Below are 25,889 nucleotides of genomic sequence, written 5' to 3'. Positions count from 1 at the left end.
TGGGGTTATGTCAGGTCATGAGTAGGGGTTGGAAAATGAGGTAGTGTTTCTCTATTTCACAACCCTTCTTCAGAGCCTACATGTGAAGATAATTTACCTCCTAGATCTTGTTGGTCATGCACATTTATTGAGTTTCTGGTCTGTGTTGTGGAAAAAAGGGAAAATAGATGAAAAATGCTCCCTGTAGCTTACATCCACCTATGAAGTCTTCAGGTAGCTCCTCAAATAATTTTTAAATATAGAGTGCATGTGTACAGATGAGGTGGCTTTGGGTTTCTGATGTAGTGGCAGAAAGCCAGAGGAAAATGGTGATTATTTCGGGAATGAATTAACTTATAAAAAACTGACACTTCTCGTGCAACTTTGCACTGCTTCTTAAAAGGCAACTCTGTGGCCTCCAATAAGCATGTTAAAGGAGGAGGCATAAATAAGTCTGATTATAATAACAGACACTCACACAACTGGGTACCAATGTACTGATATATGACAGCTGTAGTAAATATGGGCTGTTCTAAACCTGTTTAAGTGCAGACTTCATATGTTTGATTTAAGTGCCTCGCATGCGACCAAGAAAAACATGTGGGTGTGCAGATAATTAATTTCTTACTTTTATCCTGTATAGATGAGTAAGCTAAATACCCATCAAAGATATCAAATTTCTAAAAATGTCTTAAAAGCAGAAAAAGCAGTCATTCATAGTTGTAGAGATTAAGGGGTTTCTGAAAAGGTTCTCATTGCTCTGCTTAGGCAGGGAAAGATACTGTACAGCCCATTATCTCTCTTCTACCTGCCCAAGAGGCAGTGGGTTGATGAATGACATAGACACAGTATTTACGTTTGGGATTGGCCATCTTTGTTGAAATCATTTAAGTGCCCCTGTTAAACTGTCACTCTGATCCACAAACATGACAACGTGAGGGTCCAGTTATCAAGTTTCAGAAGCATTTGTTTTGAAACCCCCAGCTGCTGAGCTTATAAATATACCCATGAAACCCTGTTTTCATTTTTGACAGGATCCACCCCCGGGAGCACTTCAAGGCGAAGTACGCAGTTGATGATGTTCAGTACACCTGTGATGTAAGTGAGCTATTTGGGTGCATACCTGCATGCATGCACGTGTGTATTTGGGTACCCAATAATGTGTGTTAAACCGCGATGTTGGTTCTTAAGGAAGTTCCCCAACAGGGAAGAAAGCACTTAGTAAACAAAGTGAACGGCTCTCAACACATCACTGGACAGAATGCTGGACTGTCATTTTTGCTTCTCATTTTCAGCATTCCCAGTAGTCACATGAATCTCTGTGGTTCCTTGCTGCCTCTTTCATTCTATTAGTCTCCCTACATAAAACAGCCATTTTTAACAATACTACTGAGGCTCTTGATTAATCTGAGAATGTTTCTTCTTTAAATGACTCGAGATAAACAAAATATTAAAAGACAGATTAAGGTGCATTGTATCTGAAATTGTAATGGATAGTTTTGCCAAAAACACAGGAAGGGATGCAATATTAATAGAATCCAATTGTTTGGATTAATGTTCAAGAGTGAAAAGTGCTATCATGTGAAGTAAAATTATTTATTGGACTTACTGAGCGTGCATTTGTAGAGGATTAATGCTGTCCTGCTGTTTGCAGGTTAATACATTCACAATAATCAAACATTTGTTTAAAGGGAACTGAAGACATATGCATAGTAGCTGAATGTTTGGTTTCTCTTACCATCCAGTTTACTGCCATATTTGATTTTTGCAATGTGTTGGGGTTTTAGTTTAAAGATTTCCTTATTTCTTTTTTGTCAAATATTATTGTTAATATTGTTGATATTATTGATTTTAATATCAGTATTGTCCAAACACTTAAAGTGTGGCTTGTACTTTAGTTTTTTATAAAAACTGAAGGACTGAAAAAGAACTAGATACTGTGTGCTAAACACATGACTCTGTGAGTGATTCCAGTTAGTGTCTCTATTTAACGTAAGGCACACATCCTCTGCTAGCCACCTATAATGTCTAAACAACTGGAAAAATTTGATAAACAGTTAAATACACTAGTGGCAGTGGCTGAATTTACACCACACATCCCATTTCTGAAAACCCCATAGTAAAACATATCGGCAGGAATCATTTTCCCATAGATCTAGTTTTATTAGTGATTGGAGGGTCAGTACATCTCTCTCCAATGAAAACCAAACAAGTTGTAGGTACCCAGTTAGTCACTAGAGCTGCTAATGAGTGCTGTGATGAGAAGCTGCGACTCATGTAGGCCGACCTTACCCAAGTGGAATGAAGTCATTTGAAGTTATGCTCCACTGCTGCAAGGTTCCCTGTTTTTTTTTCCCAGTTAATGACACAGTCCAGACTGAAATGTGCAGTGTCTGGACTATAGGGTTAAGCCTTCACTCTGAGCAAGTGCCTTTACCAGCCAGAATCCCCACAGATATACAGTACTAGTCTGGATGTTTGGATGAACTTCTGTTTCTCTATTTTCATTATTTTCCACACTGTAGAAATAAGCAATAAGAAATAATAATAGTAAAGACATCAAAACTGTGAAATGACACAAATGGAATTATGCAATGACCAAAAAAGGGTTATTGACAAATCAAAATTACCTTATATTTTAGAATCTTCAAAACAGGAAAAAAGTTTAATTAAGAAGTTCATACATCATCTTCAATTTCACTATTTATATTTGTCTAAGAAACAAATTTCAGACATTTAATCAGTCTTTGAATAAATGTTTCACATTGTCTTATCCGGTGTGTCCAAACTTTTGACTGGTACTGTGTATTTGCTGGTTTTTGTTCACTGACTAATGGAGAATATTTGCTTTGTATACATTAATCACACAGCAGTAGCCTGTCTATTTAAATAAACCTTCATTGTCCCAGGTTTTTTATGTTTTAATCTGAAGATGATCAGAGAGCTCTATTTTTTGGCTCGGGATTATGAAATGTATCTGAGAGACATTACCGAAACTTTCCTGCTCCAACATTCATCCTGTCAAAATAAATTATTAAGTTATGATGTATTCATATTTGCTTTAGTTCATATGATGGAGACAGACTCTATCCCTGTAGACTTGCCGAGGATTAGTTAAGCCGTTTTCACATATGAACTCCGGACAAAGTGCGGAGAATCAGGTCCGCAACTCGTCCGGAATTGCCCTTTCACACATGTATCACGCAACAGGAGATTGTCCGTGACAGACGTGTTCTCAACTACAGAAAATACTCCAGTTTGGTTTAGGCGAGGGGCGGCGCCTGGGTAGAGCATGCAGGACATGACGCAAAAAGTACGCTGCAGGAATCGCAGTGGCTGTATTTGAAACCGCCTACTGCATACTGTGTACTGCGTACTATGCAAGTATATACTGTATACTGCATGCTATTTTTCAGTGTAGTACCCAGTATGCGACCATTAATAATTACATTTGTAGTATGTTACATTGTCGCTTGAAATCATTGCAATTTTAGAAACATCCAGATTTCCTTGTGATATTTTCTAGTTAGATGCCACTTGCATTCTCACGAGTGAAAAGTATTGACGAGATCACCTAAAGTATTCGCGAGTTGAAGTAATTTAAGTTTTTTTTCTTTTCAATGTCTTACCTTTAGGTGGTACGGGTACATATTGGGGCACGGAGCAGGAGAAGGCGAACATAGCTATTGTACTTTTGAGTAGCCTATAAAAAAAATCAGACATAGCCGTCCAAATGGTGCTACCGGTACACATAATTTATTATTAATTATACATTTATTATAACAATAAGGTAAGTTTTTGTTGTTCGCTATGTAATGTTAGGTCACCAGTTCACCTATCTCACTATACCTATCACTATTACTTAGCTACAGCTTAGCTAACTACTAACCAGATAATAAACTATTAACCAACGTTATTAATCATCGTAAGAGACAAGTTTTGGCAGTATAGCTATAGCTAACTATCTCTTTAATGATCGTTGTACTCAAAATAGCATGTATTTGGACGTATTCGCAATATCAACGAAAGAGTGGAAAGCAATATACAGGCAAGCAGAAAGGAGTATGAAGCAGATTTTGTATTCTTCTCGTTTCGCGCCAGTCACATGAAACATCATCAGTACGCTTACCGTGAATTCTCCGGACAATGACCTGCTCTATTCACACATGGACTCAATCAGACATTACACGGACTTTGTACTAGGGAGCTGGCAGGGTAAAGTCCATTTAATGTCCGTCTACATATTGGTGGATTTTACAGTATATAACTATGTTGTACGATGCTTCAGTGTGCCTCTGTAAACTCTTCACCTGTACATGTATGAATATTTTTGTCTTACAGAGTCCTTATATCTGGTTTCCTAGTTTTTATTTATTTTGTAGATTTTTGCATAGATAATAAGCACTTTAGAAACTTTCTACATTTGGGCTGAGTGATCTCAAAATGTATCAAACTGGATCATTCCTGTATCTTCAGTGAATTTCATGTTGTTGAAGCCATTGGATCTGCCACTGCAAGAATCAAATGCCCTGAGTCAGGTGAAGCACACACAAAGCTCCACAGTCTCCAAGTATCTCCACAATCCCTGTTAGCTATTAACATTTTTAAAACTCATGCGTAGATTATCAGTAGCTCAGTGGGTAGACTATATTTCTTTGTAAGTTTGAGGAACTAATTGTCATAAAACACTTGGAATAACAATATTCTATTATGTTGTGGGTCCTAGGCTTTGATATGAAAAATTAATACTATTCCATCTAGAATTATCTTTTGCTTTACTATAAACTAAAGTTGCATATATATAAGGTTGTTAAGGTCTACGGTTTGTGCTGTATAGGTAAACAGAACAGAACCTTATCTCTAATATGCAATTTTTTTGAAAACCTTATTTGTCTTAAGTAATGACAAATCGAGGATCCCAAGAACAGAGATTTGCACAGCAAATTCTGTTATTTCGGTAGGGTATTTAATTTTAGTAGTGTCAGATGACCTAAAACTGTGCTCCCATTCCTTATGAACAGAAAAAGTATATTCATTATTTCTCAACTTTGCCATTGTTCAGAGTAATGTGCTTGCTGTGATTTGTGAAACTGCACCATCACCCTAGATATGCTAATACTCTTAATTCATCATTGTCTCAGTGCTTTGTAACCTGACATTTAAGATGTTTGTTGAGCACCTTTGTAGAGTGCTGGGCTCCTTTGAGCCTTGTCATTTAACATTTTTCATTAGCGCACAACCATACCACCATGGTACTGGCCATGAGAATGAGCTTGTTGTCTGCAGCACAGAATAGTGAAACAACACAAGATTTGTGCTTTTCTTTTAATGTCTCTATTCCTGTGAAGTGTTTTTATGTTGGGACTTTATCTTTTTTATGTTTTTACAGATAGCTGAGGTTTTGTCCAAAATGAAGCCAGCTGTTCTGCTAACACTGGTAAGTTAATGCAGTGATTCAAACACTCATCTCCCTTCTTCCACCTCTAACCCTTCTTCCTATGCTCAGAGTTTTGTTTGTTCCCCTATTACTTTTCATGTGAAAACTTTAAGTAAACATACTGGTACTTCTGATAATATTGGCATTTGATTTTTACATAGTATTCAGTGATTAAATTAGTGGTAAGAAAATAGGTAGAATTTGATTTTTCTGAAATGGTTCAAATGGAAATGTAACTGGCTACAATGAAGGTTTCTGTGTATTTAGATTGTCATGAAGCAGAAAAAGTTTACATGAAGGATTCAATTGGAATCATGAATTATCCTCAAGTGCCCTGTCCCAGCGAAGTTTGTGCCCTGCAGAGGGATTTATTACCTGGCATTCTGAAACTAAATGTTTTAAAGCCTCATTTGTATCAGGAATGGAAAATGCAATTCCATTTCATCATTGCACATTATGTCTACATTTTCAGAAAAATAAAAATAAACATACCTCAAAAGACCTTTTTTGACAGTCTGTGCTAGAAAAGGGTGGTTACGCCACCAGCTCAGAGATTAGTCATGCTTCTTGGATGGAGATGTTCATATCCTGCTTTGCAAATGCTTCCTCTGCTGATGAGATGCATTAATGTAGGGTCATATGGTGTCCATATTACTGTATATTTTACTTACAAATGGCAAAACTATACAAATCACTTAAGATAAAATGGCTTAAAAAAGGTTATGCTGTCCAATCATTTTAAAATGATATTGGATAGTGATAACTCTCCTACTAATGAGTCCTTCATTGAGTCCTGTCACTGGAATTCCTACTCATACTCCTGTTGTTCTGTTTATAGAGGTAAACATTTGTATGAAGAGGAACAGCATGCACGAACACTTGACAGCACCCCAGATGTCACTTTTTACGTTTAACAGATAGACAAGAGTCAGCTGCTTTGCTTTGTAGGTTTGCATTATGATTGGCATGATGTGATTGACGTAAACGTTTGCAAGCATACTCATTGTATGTATACTGCTCTTCCAGCGTGGACAGAACACAGATAGTGGGAGTACATGCCGGGAGGCCTCGTTTGAAGGAATCAGCCGGTAGGTGTAATTGCAATCGATTGTTTGAGTATTTGTACATTATTCACAACAAACCTTTTATCATCATGCACATGACAGTTGCTCACACATACCAATGTGTTTAATCTACATTTTACATAAATAAAAAAGTCAGTCTGTTCAGTTATTAGTGCTCTGAAATGTTCCATGACATGAAATCTTCCATGACAGCCTTTATCCTTATCCATAGTGGGTGTAATAGAACAATGAATTTGTATTTCAATCTGATGACATTCTAGACTCATGTTCAGTGTCCAGTTTTGATGAATTTCCTCATGTCAGCTGCTTTAATTTTTTGTGTTTTGTTTTGTTGTTTCTTTTCTTGCATATAAGCTTTTATAATCTGTCAGGATGTTAATAGGTTCATGTCTTTGTTAAAGACCTCTAAATGTGTTTACATTTATTAACTCCATTGTCAATATCCTCCAACACCATACAGCACTGTAGTGTTTTTAATCTAACAGTGTGTTATGTGTTTTATCATTAATTATTAAAGGCATTCATTGAAACCAGGCTGCTATAGTTTGTGGTATATTTCCTTAATTGCTCTTACCAATGCAATTTACACTTTATGTCTTTTGCTTTTAAGGTTTGAAGTGAATAATGTTCACCTACACCCTGTAATAGTTGAGTGGTGAGTAGTATCCTGCTGTCTTTAATCTGAATAAATCTGCTCTTGCGTCCTTTTAGATTATTATCCATGATGTCCCTCCCCCACCACGCTTCCCTGAGTATGTCTGTTAAATATACACAATCTCACAGAGAAATACAATGAAATAAGGTGAATAGGGTAATACAAATGTACACCTGGGGTCCCAGTACTCTTTCATCCCTCACCCTTCTATTTCTTGTATCCCCTGCTGTCACCATTTTCCCCAGCCACACCATGAGCATGTGTGGCATCAAATTACTAACATGCCCCCAAACAAGAGGTGACAGGGTTAACAGATGCAGCAGTGGAATGCACAGCTGGAGAGCCTCAAAATGGCCTTTGAGGGCTGAGGTTTGCTTGAAGGTATAACAATTGGATGAATGTGAAAACAAACATGTGAGAGAACACCGGTAAAGGATGGATGTGTAGGAAATTGCGGTACTAAAAAGAGGTGTTCTACGTGGGTTCTTCCTGCATCCAAGAGTGAAAAACATTTTGTATTGCAATTCATTAGAATGCTTTGTGTCAGATGTTAGAAAAACACACATTTTTAAACTGCCATATCTCTGTGAAATCTGGCTCTACACGCATAAATTATACATCAAAACAGAGGTACACTTGTGCAGATTCTAATGTCTTCAGTTCAGTGCTGTGAGGACGGTTTAAAAAGATATTGCCCCCATTCAAAACTAATGCAAGGACAGCAGAAGTATTTCACTTCTGTGTTTAAAGGGAGGGGGAGAGGGAGATGACAAGCCCAATGCACACAAATTCAGAACTTCATTTCAGCATTCGGAAAACATATATTTTTAAACTGCTGTATCCCTGAACTCGCACGTACCATCAATAATGCACACAGGCAACCACACATCGCATTTTCTTTAGAAAATCTACACAAATCTAGTTTATCATGTTTCTCAGCATGGTGGCACCATCACACAGCAGCTGGCATTCTAATTTGGCTCTATGTTAATTGTAATACAACCAGTGAAACCGAGGCATAGTACTTTGGTTCATGCAGTAAAACTGTGATGAAGATTTTCACAGTTAAGAAGAATTTGATGAAAGTTAAAATGGTGAATGATGTAGCTTAATTTGCATATTAATTAGCTAATAACAGAATTTGATTAGCTTTGTAAAGGCCATGTGTTTTGAAGTAGCAACATTTCCTTAGCAAATTAGACAGAGGTTAGTTGAAGGATTGCACATCGGCCACACTGTTCAAGAAAAGTTGACATTTAAGAGTCTTACAGATAATTCAAGATGGTCACCAAATTATGTGACCTATAGCATTCTCCCTGATTGGGATGATTGTTGACAGGGGGAGAAACATACCTATTAAGTCTCAGGAGTTCCCAATGTTTTGTTTGAGTATGTTGGATTTCGATGAAGTTGATGTACTTGCGAGCTAACTAATAAACTGTTACACAAAGAACTTCAGTCCGGACCGTGGTTGAAGGAGAGGTAGAAACAGGTTTATTGATGATCTTCAATACAGCATGGCTTCACAAGCGATGGTCGGCTCAGCAGAGTTTCAGATGTTACATGCACAAAGTCTCACACTTAGGATCTTACACCTTGCACACTCCCTAACCTCTCACGGTCCCCTCTGTGCTTCTGATCTCTGCTCTCTCTCCCTCAATGTGGGGGCAACTCTGCCACAGCCTAAATAGTCAGATGCGCTCATACAATTCTGGTAGGATGTTTAGATTTAACTTGACCTTGCCATGTCTGGGCACTGGCGCCTAATTAGAAAAACATTCTCTCTGAAGGTATCCTCATGATTGATAGTGAGAACACACTGACCTGGCTCCTCTCTGTCCTCCCTGTCACAGACCTTGACAGGTGGGCAGAGAAGGAGAGTGGGTCGTGGGGCACAATGAGTGTCACCACCAAATGACACGCATCTGCACCACCCAGGCAAGACCCTCCAGAAGTCTCAAAGTATATTTATTAACCGCACCTAGAAGTCTAGAAGATGAGGTAGAAGACCAAAGGTCACACGCTAGAGTAGGACAGGGCCTAGAAGTCCAGGCCTTGGGGTCCAAAGATCACACGCACAGTGGAAATCAGAGGCCTCTCCGTTGGAGGGCCTGCAGTACATGCACACAGAGCACATGTGCGTGTGATCCGTTCAATAGCAGCATTACATTGGAATGTGGATCACATGCCCTAACTATGTGATCACCTTAAAACTACATAGACACAGTCACATTATACACTGTGCATACTAATTCTACCAAACTAATCATTATACTGCTTACCAACTACAATAAATGATCACTAAATAATCACCACTATCCTTCAGGTAGGAGGACAAACTGAATTTGTAACAGAAAATCCAATGTGGCAGCCAAACCATGTCATCAGTGTGCAAAACTTTCATACAGAAGAATCATCCCTTGGCGTTATAGAAGAATGCAAAATATTGACACTTTTTAAGCAACTGTCTAGAAGTTATAGCCATTTGAATACAATATTTTTTTCGACATTGATTTTTGAGACCTTTGCAAATGGATTGGTACGTAGCTCTGGTGTTATTTGATGTAGCAACTACTCCTTTGCAATTTAGATAGAGCATACCCCAAAGGCCCGACATATGGAATTTTGCATCACTTGAAGTTATGGTTCATGGGAAGAAGATTTTTAGGTATATTTTTCACACATTAAAAATTGGGTAAAAAATGGGCATGTTCAAGCACTTGTGGAGTCTGTTTTTTGACAGATTTCTTTCAAATTTGGAATATCCTCTCAGTGAGGCCTTGTCATTGTGCACAAGAAATTTCAGAATGATTGATGCAACGGTGAATGATATTGGCTAATTTGCATATTAATTAGCAAATAAGGCAGATTGATTGGCTTGTGGTGGCCAAATTTTTTGATGTAGCCGCTGCTTCTTCGCAATTTAAGTCGGAATTTGATTCAAGGTGATGTTCAGGAGAAGATGTCATTTTTACTGAAATCATAATTGTGCAAATTAGTTCAAAATCCAATATGGTGGACTTGAAAGGTTCAAGAGGCAAAGTTGTTCCTTGTGATGAGGGTAAAATGTACAACAAGTTTTGTGACTTTTTCCTCAAATGGATCAAGGGGGCTGAGCTTTTGAAAATTTCATTCCTAGATGGCTGCCAGGTCATGTGAACTATGGATAATTGTTCAGGAGATGACCCTCTACCATCCTACCAAATTTGGTGACTTTTTGATGCACGGTTTTGGTTTTATGGGCAAAATTGGAAAAGTGGCAGAAGAATAATAAAAATAAATATAGCTGCAAGCAGCAATGAAGGGGCCAAGCACCTCAGGGCCACCAGGTAGACAACTAATCAGAACAACCCCTGAACAAGACAGCAGTCCATCACAGTCCATCCATCCATGAACAGACACATTGACACCCACTCTTACCCTCACGCCTATGGGCAATATAGCATGTTCAGTTGACATTACCTGAATGTGTTTGGACTGTGGTAGAAAACCAGAATAACTAGAGGAAAGCCACGTTACTGCCGCAGTACTGCTACCCATTTGCACCACCGCACTGCCCCCCACCACATATATGTCAAGCTTAAACATAAGCAGTGCCATAAAATGCAGTGTGCCTTCTTGGGACATTGCAATAAGAAGTGCCAACGCTGTTGGAGGCATGCAATTTTTGGGTAATTGAATAATTCCAAAATCATGGGAAAAATGGCAGAGAGCATGCCATATTAGCTGAATAGAAAAGGACCCCTCATTTTTCAACACCTTTTTTTGGTAACTGACTTTTTGAAGATCAAATCTTATTTATTTAAAGAAATCATGTAATTTGATACCACAAGTCTTCTAAATAGCTTCATTCCCCAGGCTGTGAAGGTCATGAACACTCTTGCTCCCCACTCTCACTGCACCATTAATCCCCCCATAGGACCAGACAGACACTATCCATTTCACTATCCATTTCACTATCCATATCCATTTCATGCTGCACCTGGCACTTTTTGAACAGACAAAAAAGATCATTCATTGACAGTACATGCTGCTATTCCCCTCCAACTATACCATAAAGACATGCCGCTATAGAGTCATGCTGCTATTCCTCTCCATATGTTTACAAAACCTCCTACACAGGACGAGTGTATTGTTTATGGATATATGTTGTTTTAATTTTCTTTCTAATTTATATACACTGTTGATATAGGAGAAACCGCATTTCATTCTTGATTGTACGCAAGTGCATGATAAAATGACAATAAAGGAAATCTGAATCTGAAATAAATTTAATAAAACACACTGAATAAAACAAGGTACTCTGATATATTTTCTATGTCTTTTAGATGAAATTGCCACATTTAAATAAAAATAAACTAGTCTACTAGGATTTCTAATACCACTGAACAATCTCAGATAAATGGCACCATCAGCTGTTCTTAATGTATAATGACATTAAAAAGTCTAGTCCTCAAATGTAAGACAATCCCACCTTTCAGATGTAATTTCTGAAGTAGAAAAAAACCCTGTCTTACATTCAGGCCAATATGGAAAGTCCAAGTATTTCTTCAACACTATTTAGTGTATTAGCTGTGGCAGTAGGTCAAAAGGTACAGGAGATGTGCCTTTTTTAAGTGTTGCAAACTGATTGCATCTTAGCAGCCATGCCATTTGGACATTGAACTATGTGTTCATTTCCCAGTTAGGACCTGACATGCAATGATGTAATGATCTACAAAAATTGGGACTAGGACTAGTTCGCCAAAGTAGGTTTTCTTGAAAAATGATTCTTGATTCTTCTTGAAAATGATTTTTTTTTCGAAAATCCAATACAGTGGATGAGTCTAGTTGATCGTAACCCAAGGATTCAGTGGAAATAAGGATCACAACTCTAGGACCAACTATTCAAAAGTTATAAGCACAAATGTACTCTGAAATTTGGCCTGTTGGTGGCACTACAGGGAATGATGGATTGACTCCAAATTTGGTGCCTGGATACCTTGGACTGTGCTCTGAGGGTGCCAGATTCCACCATCCACCTATGGCTTCTATGGCCTGCCATAGAAAACCATTGAAAAAACAATAATACCAAGATGGCTGAAAAACAAAATGGCTGACACACAGGTTTCATGCTTCCCCGGCTAGGGTCCTTTACTGTGATGATGCACAAGAAATTTGGTTGAAACATCTGCTTTGGTTCCAAAGTGATAGGCAGTTGAATTTTTTTTCCTGGTATAGCGCCCCCATGTGGCCAAACCTCATGAAACTTGGTGGGTACCCAATATTCCCCCTGGCAATAAAGTATACCAATTTTGTTCAACCAAGCATTGCTGACATATGGCTCACTTCCTGTTTTGGTGTCTTCGCCATGGAATTTCATTGAACGACAGTGGCCACATCGTTTGCCCTAGCAAAATTCTTTGAATAACTTTTGGTCAGACCCCTCTGTAGATGATACGTACCAAATTGGGTGGTGATAGGATCAATGATTTAGGACTAGTTCGCAAAAGTAGGTTTTTCAAAAAATTCAAAATGGCGGAAAATCCAATATGGTGGACTTTAACGCCAATGGGTGCATTCAAATCGGGATGACCCAAGGATTCAAGGGAAAAAAGATCACAACTGTAAGACAAACAGTTCAAAAGTTATAAGCAAAGATGTACCTTGAAGTTTGGCTTGTTGGTGGTGCTACAGAGTTGGATGGATTGACCCCAAATTTGATGTCTGAATGCAAAATATTGATACTTTTTAAGCAACTGTCTAGAAGTTATAGCCATTTGAATACAATTTTTTTCAACATTGATTTTGAGACCTTTGCAAAAGGTTTGGTACGTAGCTCTGGCATCAGTTGAAGTTACGGTTCATGAAAAGAAGATTTTTAAGTATATTTTTCATATATTAAAAAACAAGAGTACAAACAAGAGGATTCCAGCACCTTTGTTGTTTGGACCCCTAATAATAAGGGACAGAAGAACAATAGTGTGCTTGCCCTTCGGGACACAGAGGGGTAAGTTCAAACGCAGAAGTGAAACACTCCCACCTTTTTCGTCTATAGTTTTGAATTGGGGTGAAATCAGCGTTTTTTTTTTTTTTTATAACTGTTATCACTAAAGACATGGTTAGAATCTGCAGAAGTTACCCTCTGTTTTGACGGATAATTTACGTGTAGAGGCAGAATTGACAGAGATACAGCTGTTTAAAATGCACATTTTGAAGCGAGTTTCGAACCAATGTTCTCGCTTCTCAGCTAAACCCTGACGGCCAGCGTTGTTACCAATTGAGCTAAAGGCAATTTGCCCCTAGTTCAATTGGAAACAGTGGTATTTAATCAAGTAACCGCTGAAACTGCTTGGCCAACTGCTACCCTACTGGGTTTACACAGGGCTCACACGAGCTACTCGTTTCAGCTCTGCTACAAAATGCGCGTAGAGCCGGATTTTGCAGAGATACGGCAGATACATGTTTATCTAACGCAGAATTGAAATCAGGGAGTTTTTGCGCATTGGGCACAGTATGTACAGTACTGTATTTGTGTCATGTTGAGTGAAGTATGGACTCTTGTTCATTTGGATTGGGAGGCTGCTGTATTCTCAATACGTTTTTCATCTGCTTTGCAAAAATTGGGTATTTAAAAAAGAGAACTGCATCAGCAATAAATATTCATTAGCTCATCTACATACGCTTGGCAGAGGAAGGAAATGACAGATTAAACTGGTGTATCTGTGAACTGAACTTGTACTTTTCTAAATATTCAGTAAATCTGATAGAAACATAACAAAGAGACAATGGACTGTAAATGTGAGTATCGCTGTTCTTGGTCTATGCATGTCTTAAAATGTCAGGTACACTCAGTAGATCTTACTGTAATGAGAGCTTTTGATACGATATACACTACCTTTCATGTAGTGTCTTGTGCTTTTATTTAAGTCTTACCACTTTTTATGTGTTTGTCTCCTGTTATTTTCCCTCTCTGAGTGACCCTTTACCTGAAGACAGACAGCACAGGCATGTTCTTTTGAAGCTCCATCTATTGGCAGAATGCACAAAGGAAGACAGTGCTCTGCTTTGTGTATTAAGTAATCTGAGAACTCCAGTTGAGCTGCAGGTTACTGTTGCTTCTCCTCTTCCTGTGGTTTTAGTTATTGCTGCTCAACACAGATATTACTTATTCACCAAAATTCCCCTCCAGTTACCACCACAATGGGGCACCTGCCAGGGTAACAGTGTGTACTTGCTACAGGGTGAGCTGCAGTCCAACAGATGATATGATCATTCTACTGGTGTTACCTTTCCTTCCTCTGAGCATTACCTCTCTGGTCTTCCAATGCCTCTTTCTCTCGAAATCAGCAGCTCCTGCTCAGGTATGCAGAGATGACTGCATGCCCTCATTAGAAATGAAAGCCTGGATAAAGGATGAAAGTATAAAAAAATCATTGATTAAGTTAAAAAACATGAAGAAAATCAGGTAGTTAAAGACAAAGTCAAAGGTGACCAATTAGGGACCTACTCATCGTCATTTTATGAACTCTGATTTAAGATGAAACACACCTGCCCTCATAGAAGCCTTACAGAACAGTTCAGCTAGCGGTGGACGGTATAAACGGTGTAGGGAGTACGCTGGTATGAATTTGCCCTATGGTATGGATTTTGACTATACCGTGCTGACCGGTGTTCTATCGATTTGTCCTACCTATTGAGTGGTCCTACCAATAGTTACTGCACATGCGCACATCACAATTACATCATGTTCCTCGGGTTTAGTGGGAAATCCATCAATTCATCCTATTTGGTGGAAGTCTACTTTTCAGAAGGTTAGTATTGCATGTTTTTTGTCATTAGTGTGGTGTTGATGTTAATTCAACCTTTCTTCAAGCCTATTATATTCACTTCTTTCATTTTGTTTGTGTCATCTAAGTCGCCAAAGGTTGATTGTAGTCTCAGCCATAGGGCTGTGACGATAACTGCAATACCGCGGTCATGAGACGCCTACCGCAGGTTTGAGCTCATTACCGCATCACCGCAATTATTTATTTATTTTAGGGCTGTCAACGTTAACGCGTTAATTAATCTAGAAACTTTAACGTGTTAATGTTTTAACGCACATTAATCATATTATCAAGTTTGACCGCAGCTTCCTTTCGTAATTCCAGCGTGGATATTTACCTGGCTGAATTACTGAAAGGCGTGGCAAACGCGGATGTACTGAATGTCAAATTTCATTTTAACCCTTTCGCCTGTAACTTATTTGTTATGTAGCACGCATGTTACTTTATATGGTTCGTTATGTTTTCATTTGCGTTATTAAGTTTCTTAAAGATTTCAGGTAGCATTTGCTATATTTTTAGAGTTAAACTGCTGTTTCCTCAAAGCTAAAATTAGCTAGAATTTCTCCAATCTAGTGTTCTAATCACACCAGTTTTAGCATATGCGCTAAACGGCTAATCACACCAGTGTGACTGTACGCGCGAAAGGGTTAAAACGAAATTTGCCGTTCAGCACATCTGCGTTTGCCACGTAAAATAAAAAGACCGTAAAATAAAGAATGAGTACATTTAAACCGCTAAATCGCGGTAATTTGTTGCTTTATTACTGCGGGAAGAAATCATTACCGTCACAGCCCTACTCAGCTAGTGATAACACACCGACAACTGAGTATCGCTAGCTACAAGCACGCATTTTAACAAATTCATACTTATCTATTTATTAGTAATTAGTAATGTTCATACACACAATCAGTGGCAACTTTGGTAGCACTTTTTCTCAGACTATCGAAATACGCTACCTGTAGGTTTATGTTGGTTGCACTTTCTGATAAGGTCATTCAGACTCTCAGGACATTCTATAGTTATATCCTGGTAGTCTTTTCTGATAAGGGTTAGAATATCAATATATGCTACTTAAAGTTTTACGCTGGTATTGAATAAAGTTTGTTGATGGACAAACTAGACTACAAATTTACATGTCAGCATGTAATCTAGACTGTCGAAATACATACAGTTTATGTGATGGATAAATTGTAAGTAGGCTATGCCTATTATTAAAACTGACTTGACAGCATTTTCGAAATTGCTGTCGGATGAGTTAATGAAAACAATAATGTCATTAGCTCAGAACCATTTTCTTATAAGGTAAAAAGAATTGCCAACCTTTTTGGCTTCTAAGGTAGCACAAACTACTTACGGTAGTATTTCCTAATAAGGTAGCAAAGATCAATAGATGATGACTATCGATCTACGCTACGGTAGGACATTTCGATGAGGTAGGACAAATTGACAGAACACTGGTACAAACAGGAATGTGACAGTATTGTTTTTGCACTAAGAGAGTTACACTTGCACTGTTGAATCTTTGAGTATAAGCAATAAGGCCAAGTAAAGAGGTATTACTCGGATGCTGCAAAGAGAAGTTTTTTTCACTATGCAGGCCTATTCCTGCAATACTGTAAACTGAAGAGCAGCTCTTATTTTGTAATTTAGTATTATGAGTGTTGCAAAGTGTATGTTGGTTGGGAAAAAGTTCCTGTCCTGCTGTAGTTGAATTTACTCTTCAGTTTGATTATATGCTGCTAGATTTTATTGTATTCAAGGGTACTAGTAATGAGGCCAAGTAAACATGCACACTGCGATGCTGCAAAGAAGTTATTTTGACTATGCAGAAGCAGTCATGCCAATTCCTGCAATACTGTAACTGAAGACGAGTTACTTACTTTGAACTAATTTTGCATTTTGAGAGTTTCATTGTGTTTGAGTTGGTTGGGGGAAAGAAACCTCATGTTCTGCTGTACTTGAAGTCAGTTTTTATTTCACTTTGTGTAGCTTTCATTTTATTGTATTCATGAAAAAGTGTTCTTCAGAGATGGAAGTTACTTGAGAAAATGTTTTGTGTTTATTTTCTATTTATATTGCAGTTTTGCACAATAAATGTTCCTAAAATACTCTGTATGATGTGAAATATGTTCTAGTAATACAATTAAAGGTGCAGCAATAGTTGCCATACCAGTGCTTTACCCCCTTCAGAAGCATTTATATTGAAATTTTAAGAAAAACAAATATACTGTGATATATATACCGTTACCATCGTTCTTCAAAGTTTTCCGTGATATAAATTTTAGGCCAGTCCAGCCTTTTTGAATCATTACATGTTATGCTAAGTAGTATTTAGTTCTAGAAATAACACACTCAAGTGGAGTACATGGCACCTGTGGACTCTGACAGATATTGCAACTAAAGCCAGATATTTTAAATTAGCAAAGTGAGGTTGTTGTATATTATCATATTTCCTCTAAATATATTTACTTTTGAAAGAGACTTTCTTAATATTAGTACCAGAAAATACAACTGTGACCGCACTCATGATTTAGGGCACATTCGCAAAATTGCCATTTTGTTTTATCACAAGATCATAAAGTACAGATTCAGAGCTTACAAAATGAAGCATCACTTGCCAAGATTGACCAAATATTTGGCCGTAAGTGCTCAATAGACTTAGAATAGAATAGATCATGACTTTGCAAACCACACCTCTGAGAAATCAGCCCTTTTCTCTTCTGCTGTCATTTTCACCTACCCAGCTGTGACAGACAAGCTATCCCAGTATGCAATTGACCTATGAAAGGCTGGAGGACTAATGGCTTCTGATGGTTGGAAAATCCTTGCCATTGTTCATTGTGGGGTGGTCATTTGCATTTGAATAGTTGGAGGACTACCTGGGAGGACTACATGGAGTTTAGCAATTGTTTCAGCCACAGTGTTTCTCTAGGTACATGAAAGATACATGAAATGATACTCTGAATTTGTGAATAAGAAACTTTTTTCACAACATACATGACATAAAATACAAAGTACAGTACAATAGTATACTCTTGGTCGGCAATTCGTTTGTTGTCGTTCGTCATGTCACTCTTCTCCCGTTACTAAAAAGTTGTCCCATGATGAACATGTCCTTTTCCGACTGTGACAACGCGCTGATCATACTGCGTAGTTAGTATATGCGTTCGGACAGTTTCTTTGTACAGGATTCGTATCCGAGTTTTTGAGTTTTCTTTTGCCATCGGACCGCAACCGCAGTTTGAAATTGAGGATTGCCTCCATTTTTTGGTCACACTCAGAGTCAATGAAGTCAACAAACTTGATGGCATGTTCAGCTTCGTCAGTCACAACAGTGAACGGTACATCCATCTGATGGTTCTTCGAAATCCGCTTCGTGATCACTTTCACAAACCATACTTTTGTCCAAGTCCGGAATGCTTTCTTCGTCATTGCTGTCCTCACCTTCCGAGTCAGACAGGACAAGGTGCATCTGACCCCCTCAAGACCCAATGAATGCTCAGCATTGTGTTATGACACCACAAAAGAAGAAAACAATCGAAACTCCCACCGCAGAAGAAGAAAGTATCGAAACTCACACCACAGAAGAAGAAAGCTGTCAACTTTCCCACCATAGAAGAAGGTCATTCCTTCTGGTTTCAGTCATAAATCCAGTATTGTTTAAATTACATTTTTATCAAAATGGCTTTGTGTTGCAAATTGACACCACAGCGAATGTGAGAGGGTGATCTTGAACTGCATGACTGTATTAAAAGACGAAGCATACGATATGCCAGCGCTTGTTTTAATAATGCAACATAATAGGAAATTGACAACGTTTTCTCCCCTGTCAGTTCTCGGAGGACCAACTTGCCTTGGTATTTATTGTTTTTTTCATATTTTACAGATCACTTCAGTTTCAAAAAGAAGGGGGATGATAGATAAGCACTTTAGGAATTTGAATCCACCACTATCATTTTTCACGAAAAATGGTTTTTTGACCGTTTTTGTGGTCTCCCGTAAAGTTGATGCGGCCACTATGTGGAGGGTTTACTCGCGTCGGGTCACAAATGGGTGGGAAATGGTACATCTTAGAAGAATCATACATTTACAGTGATTGACTATTTATTGATGTTATCTGCTCTTTCTCGGCAGAGAAAGTTCTGGATAGTGATTTTGTGCCATGATACAGCAGGACTGCCAGATGCCGTTTGGTAACGGAGCGTAGCTGTTGGGAGGGAACATAGGCTTGCAGTAGTGAGTCCAGGTAGGTAGGTGCAGTTTTGTTGTATGCACGCATCAAGGCCTTGAACATGCTACAGGGAGCCAGTGGAGCGAGTCCAAGAGAGGTGTGATGTGAGCCGTTTTTTGGTTAGTTGAAGATCAGATGTGCAGCCATTTTCTGTATCAACTGCTACATCAAGTGAGGAGAAGTGGTTGGGAGAAGGAAGTGAGGCAGGGAACAGAAAGGAAAAGTGAATGGGTAAGAGGGAATGGAGGTTGTGGCAAAATGAAGCAGGAGGAGGAGAGGATGGTGGACATGGAGGGAGACACAATGTGAACTGAACAAAGTAGTGATCAGATATGTGCAGCGGAGTGACAAGGAGGTTGTCAGTGTTACAGTTACGTGTCACCATGAGGTCCAGCTCGTTGCCCACTTTGTTAGTCACTGGAATGCAGACACGTTTCAGGTCGAAGGAGGCCAAAAGAGTAAGAAGGTTTGCAGCCTGAGTTTTGTTGAGGTGGATGTTCAGGTAACCAAGGATCACAAGTGGGCTGCCATCTTCAGGGAAGGAGGACAGTAACATGTCCAGCTCCTCAATGAAGTTGCCTAGTTGACCTGGAGGATGGTAAATGACTACAAAAAAGATTTTGACAGGTTCAGTAACAGTGATTGCATGGTTTTGAAAGGAGGTGCTGTTGCATAAAGAAGAGAGAGGAGTGAATTTCCAGGTGTTGGAAATCAGCAAACCTTTTCCATCTCCCCGCCCATTTGAGCAGGGAGAGTGGGAGAAGGTGAAGTTGCTCGAGAGAGAGCCGCAGGAGTTGCTTTGTTCTCTGGATGGATCCGGGTCTTGGTCAGAGCCAAGACTTGGAGGGAGAACTAGGTGGCAAAGGCAGGGATGAAGTCAGCTTTGTTGAGTGCGGACAGGCAGTTCCAGAGGTCAAGTGACAAGCAGAATGAACACCTGAGGCAGCAGGGAAGGTCCTCAGGTTGTCCAGATTGTGATTCCACCTATGAATGAAATGAGAGCTGTGTTTGTTTAGAGCAAAAGGGATGTACTGAAGACATTTCTGTCTGGCAAAGCATAAATATGGGAAAGAAAGGAAAAGTGAACTTCTCTGTTTATAACAAGCCTTGTCGGTGACCCTTGCTCAGTGGACTCACGCATAAGGAAAGAGATCTTTGATGGATTTAATCACTTAATCACTTCCATTTTCCATTGAAGTTTCTGTACTTTTTCACATTTGGGTTTGTGCTGAAATTTTAATAGACTCAACCCCTTTTGGGTGCTTCAGGTTTATATTTTTGTATATACTATAGGAACTTTTTTTTTTCCCTTGCATTATGATGTGAGTTTTCAGAGGATTGCCAAGGCAATAAGCAGTCCCTGAGAAAACTACTGCGTGTGTTCCATGAAAATAAAGCTTTCACCCATGGGAAATTTTGAGTTAAAAGTTTGGACTGAGCTCCTGTTTTACAAATTCTTTATGTGAATGTAACTACATTGAACAACAATATACCTAGCAACACTAAAAATCTAATATTGCTATATTTGTTCAAGCATCAACTTAAGCAGGTTGGAATGTGAAAAACAACTAGAATGGCAATAACAAACTCCCTTTTCCTACACACAGATCATTGGAATATGAACCACATTATTTTTTGCTAATTGAACATGCAAACATTACATTTGTCCATTTCAACTTTCTGCTGCCAGATCCACCAAGAAGATGTGGTGGCCATGGCTGCCTTCTGAGTTAATTTCTCCTGTGCTGTTTCTGGCCTCCTTGGCAGAACTGTAAGCTGGCCTGCTCAACTGTAATGGTCTTTGTGCTGCTCTGGGCATTAGACTCGTATTACGTATTACTCTTGTATTACTTTGTTGAAAGCCAGTTAATTATGGTTGCACTTCACTCTGCTACAGACTTTGTGCTTCTTTCTTGTGTCTTATTTCTTGCTTTTTTCTTCTCTTTCTATTCTTACTTCTCATAATACAATGGGGATCCAGCAGCAGATCCATCCTGATAAACAGATTAGTTAACTGTGCATTTTCAAAGAAATATTGAGTTGACTTGAAAATCGTTCTTGGTTGAGCATTGTTTTACAGAGGGGTAGCCCATACGAAAAAGAAAAAGAAAGATTGAATGCAGTTGAGTCCTAAGACACAGAATAACTTTCATTACATTAACCATTGTCTACAGCTGGTTGTAATGGGTGTTTAATTTTTTTTTTCTTTGGCAACTCTGGGAAAAAAACCTGAATTCTTTGGTGTAAAGAATTGGTCTTGTGTTTCTATAATCATCACCAAACACAAGCATTTTTTGTTTTGAGCTGAAATTTCAATGTAATGAGTGAGGGAACAGTAACTTGGCTGTTTGTGAGGGATATGCATTGTGAACATGACATCAGGCAGCAATCTCCATGGAAGTGAGTGAATAAATTTGTGGTTGGGGGGGTGGGGGTGAGCAATGCATTCTGTACCTGTGTTGATGTAGCTTTCTCTAATTGCAAAGCTTCAACAGTGATATATAAGGGTGCAAAAGGGCGTTTGCAGAAACAGCACACTTTAAATGTGTTTAAATGTCTTCAGGGATGTGGTCTTGCGCAGCCTTGGGCTGTACATCTGAATGATTTAGGGTGTACTCACACTAGGCGATCCGTACCGTGCCCAAGCACGTTTGACCCCCAAATTCCAGTTTGTTTGACTAGTGTGATCGCTCTGTACCGTGACCAGCCCGCTTGAAGAGGTGGGCTCGGGCAAGGTAGGCATCAGTGTGATCGCTAACCATGCCCGAGCATGGAACTCCAACATGACGTCAATGATGGGACTGTCCCAGTTAACAAAAATATCCGTTGTAGCAACAGTTAGCTGGATATGTTAGTCATAATAAATCCTTTAAACCATCATTTGATTAGCTAGCTGACTTTCTTAAATATAACAAGCTGGCTACCTCCAAAATGATCTTTGATTGGTTAGTTCTGTAGATCTATACCTAAAAATAGCTCTGTGGATCACCACATTAGCCTGATTACTAGCAAGCGAAATAAAACTAACCATACTTTATGTGGCGATGTAAGCATTGCTGTTGCCAGGGGCTTAGTCTGAGTAGCTATCACAAATGAAGCAGCCAACCTGTTTAAGTAGCTAGCCTTCAACAATCGCTTAGATAGGTAGCCTGTTAGCTAACTACCTATGTTTGTCAGATCTATCCCTAGATAGCTAACGTTAGCTCCCCAGCCATTTTGCATCGATTATGCAACGCAGCAATTTTCAGTTGATCATGCTGCATGTATAAAAACACAAAATATTGGTCTGTCCCTTAGCATAATGACTGAAACGGCAGCTGCCTCCGTAAAAATATTCTTATACGTGCAGCACGATTAAATGAAAATCACTGCGTTGCATAATTGATAAATCTATAAGGCATGTGAGAGGGCCATGTGTCACTGCGCCCAGAACGACTCCAAATAAGCCACAAAGTAATACAATCATGAACTCCATTATGCTGTTCAAGAGCACTTTTCTTCAACATAAAAAGTCTCATCGTGATGACGTAAGCATACTCGGGCCCGGGACGTTAAACGCAATGTGAGCGCAGGCCAGCGAGGGAGTGGGGAGGGGGGACAATCGTGCTCGGCACGGTACAAGGCAACAGGGCCTAGTGTGAGTATGCCCTTAAAGTGAGAGAGACACCTCAAACCTCACCACTCTCCTGGTCTTCCGTTTGCCTCTGACAGATTGCAGTGTGTTTGTTCATTGTTTACAGGGAAATAGAGCCATACACATCAGGGACAGTTAATGTAATGAGCACACAGAAGAGTAAAGTGCCAGCCCGTGACTCCTTGTTTTCTTGTTCCCCCACAGCCGCCTGATTAAGACTGATATGGAGCTAGAAGTCCTGCGCTACACCAACCGTATTTCCAGTCAAGCCCATAAAGAGGTAAAGTCCTGCTGGAGCACAGACCCCACCTGGATCTCATGTTATTTTGTGAAACAAAATTATGTGAAAACAAATGCTTTCAAAGGGTAATTAGACAGACATAATAACACTGAAATATGAATGCAGCCATGCAGAAACTTTACGTGGCATTACAAAGAGAACAGCTGAGAAACTTGATGTGAGAAAAGATGCCTTGGTGTTCAGAGGTACAAAAACATGTCTTTAAATGCAGTACAAGCAAAATAAATTACTGAAGGTGGTCCACTCAAAGAAATACCCTTTGTCACATCTTGAATAGGCCAATGGGTGCACACATAGCAGAGCTCAGTGACAGCCCTTGAGCTTCCACTACAGAGAATGACATCACACCCTGGAGCCAGAACAACAGTAGTATTTGTTGTTTGGTGTGAGGAGCTTTAGTAATTGGCTCAGTGAGTTCACTACATCTCCTGGTGCTCCATGTAGGCAGTGAGGGCTGTTATTCCTGTGGCAGATCTAACCTGGTGGCACATACAGAACAATTACCACTACCAGTTATTCAGAATTTATTCAGATTGTTCTCTGTATCTAAGAAGGCTTGGTAGCTACCTCAAAAGATAAAGGTAATTTGTTGGTTTACACATTTTTTGGAGGAATGTGTTTGATGTCAATAAATCGTGCTACCATTACTTTTGATACACTGTATGGTTAACAGGTTATCCAGAGTACATTTAAAAAGCTCTAAATGGCACAAATATAAATGCAATATTTTGAATTAATATAAAAGTATTATCTGCCAATAGACAGTACATAAACTAATGGTGAGTTACATAGCTGGCACCCATTATTTAAGTTAGGCACACTAAACAGCACAGAATTACATTTCTGATATGTGCAATGTACTTAACCTATATGTACTTATATTAAAAAGTGTCAAGAGCAAAGAGACATGTTGATGCATTCTCCCAAAATAGTTCATGTGTGCATGTTTTTGGGAACCCTGCTGCATGCACACATAGTACACAGCACCTCTTGGGCTGAGGATAAGAGCAGGAGATTTAAAGTTATGTAAACTAATATGTTGTAAAGCTAAAATGCATCTTTTTGAGAGACCTCCTTGCAAAGAAGAAGGGTTGCACTTCTTGGTGAAGGTGTACTCACCTTGTACAATACAGGAAATAGAACATTTTGACTGTTTTTGGTAACGTTCTGACTCTTTTCTTTTAATTCAATTCAATTCAATTCAATTCATTTTTATTTGTATAGCGCTTTTTACAACACAGGTTGTCAAAAAGCAGCTTTACATTGTTCCCAGGCCTGAGACCCCCTGAGAGCAAGCCTAAGGCAACAGTGGCAAGGAAGAACTACCTATCAGGAAGAAACCTTGAGCAGAACCTGGCTCAGAGGGGGAGCCCATCTGCTTCTGGCTGGCACTGGGCAGATAGAGTTAAAGACAAGTTATACAATGAACTTTAAGACATTTAAGATTGATAGACAATAGTAATTAACAGCAGAGTGATTATAAGAATGTCTCCTAGGATGTCCGGTTCTTGGAACACAGTTGGCTTTGATGGGCAGGGCAGCGAGGTAGCAGGACCGGAAAACGGGATGAGATGCTTGGGCTACAGCTCCGGACAGGAGCCCAGAGCAGGGATAGGAAGCAAACAGAAAACAGTGATTAGTGGATGATAAGAATGGCAGGGATGTAGAACAGAGAGGCAGGAGAGGAGGGTCAATGAAAAAGGTGCCAGTGTGCAACAAGGAAAAAACCCCGGCAGGCTAACATTATGGCAGCATACCTAGGGGACGGGAGGCAAGAGACCGGCATAGTCATGAGGGCGACCCTAAGACAGTCAACACCAGATCACGGCACGGAGTCCATGAAAGCAATGACCACTTAGTCCACCAGAGACTCTGTGATCCACGCCAGCACCAGGCCATGTCCCTCAGCTGAAGGATTTACTATATAGATATGTTTTTATCCTAGACGTAAAGGTGGAGAGAGGGTCTGTTCCCCGAATCTCGGTGGGTAAGCTGTTCCACAGCAGAGGGGCTTGATAGGAAAAGGCTCTACCGCCTATAGTAGTTTTGCCCACTCTTGGAATGATGAGAAGCCCGGCATTTTGGGAACAAAGGGCTCTCTGCGGAAGATATGGGTGAAGAAGGTCCTTAAGATAGAATAAGAATAAGAAATACTTTATTAATCCCGAAGGAAATTTGAGGGTCACAACTGCACCATCCGGCACACATCAAAACAACAAAGAATAAAATGGGGGGGGACAGCACAGGGCATCAGGTGTCAGTCAATCCCAGGGAGGGGCAAGCCCATTTAAAGCCTTAAATGTGAGTAAGAGTATTTTAAAAACGAGGTAGCCAATGGAGAGAAGCCAGAACTGGGGTAATGTGCTCAAAGCGTTTAGTTTTAGTTAAGATTTGAGCAGCTGCATTTTGTACCAGCTGAAGGGGTTTTAATGAGACGTTTGCACATCCTGACAAGAGGGCATTACAGTAGTCTAATCTGGATGTTACAAAGGCGTGGATTAATTTTTCAGCGATACGATTTTCCTGATTTTGGCTATATTTCTCAAATGGAAGAAGGCAGTCCTAGAGGTGGTAGTTATGTGAGTTTCAAAAGAAAGCTCAGGATCAATAACAACACCGAGGTCTTTGATGGCTGCACTCGGGGCAAGGGAGACACCATCAAGGTCCGGTGTAAAATGAGTGAGTTTGCTCCTGATTGAATTTTGGCCTATGACTAATATTTCGGTTTTGTCCAGGTTGAGGAGGAGAAAGTTTCAGGC

At 39.4% G+C, this 25,889-nt stretch overlaps 1 protein-coding gene across 1 annotated transcript in view; it reads left to right on the top strand.

Annotated features, from left to right (window-relative positions):
- pepd (peptidase D) overlaps window positions 1-25,889 on the top strand; it is a 71,619-nt gene that overhangs the window by 6,374 nt on the left and 39,356 nt on the right. The window contains exons 4-8 of the mRNA XM_036543191.1: window positions 1,014-1,077; window positions 5,369-5,416; window positions 6,443-6,504; window positions 7,112-7,156; window positions 23,034-23,109. Coding sequence (XP_036399084.1) covers window positions 1,014-1,077; window positions 5,369-5,416; window positions 6,443-6,504; window positions 7,112-7,156; window positions 23,034-23,109 — 295 coding nt within the window. The remainder of the gene's footprint in view (window positions 1-1,013; window positions 1,078-5,368; window positions 5,417-6,442; window positions 6,505-7,111; window positions 7,157-23,033; window positions 23,110-25,889) is intronic.

The sequence above is a fragment of the Megalops cyprinoides genome, chromosome 13 (assembly GCF_013368585.1).
Source record: "Megalops cyprinoides isolate fMegCyp1 chromosome 13, fMegCyp1.pri, whole genome shotgun sequence".
NCBI lineage: Eukaryota > Metazoa > Chordata > Actinopteri > Elopiformes > Megalopidae > Megalops > Megalops cyprinoides.
Note: the sequence above shows the minus strand (reverse complement) of the source record. Positions and strands in the feature narration are given on the sequence as shown.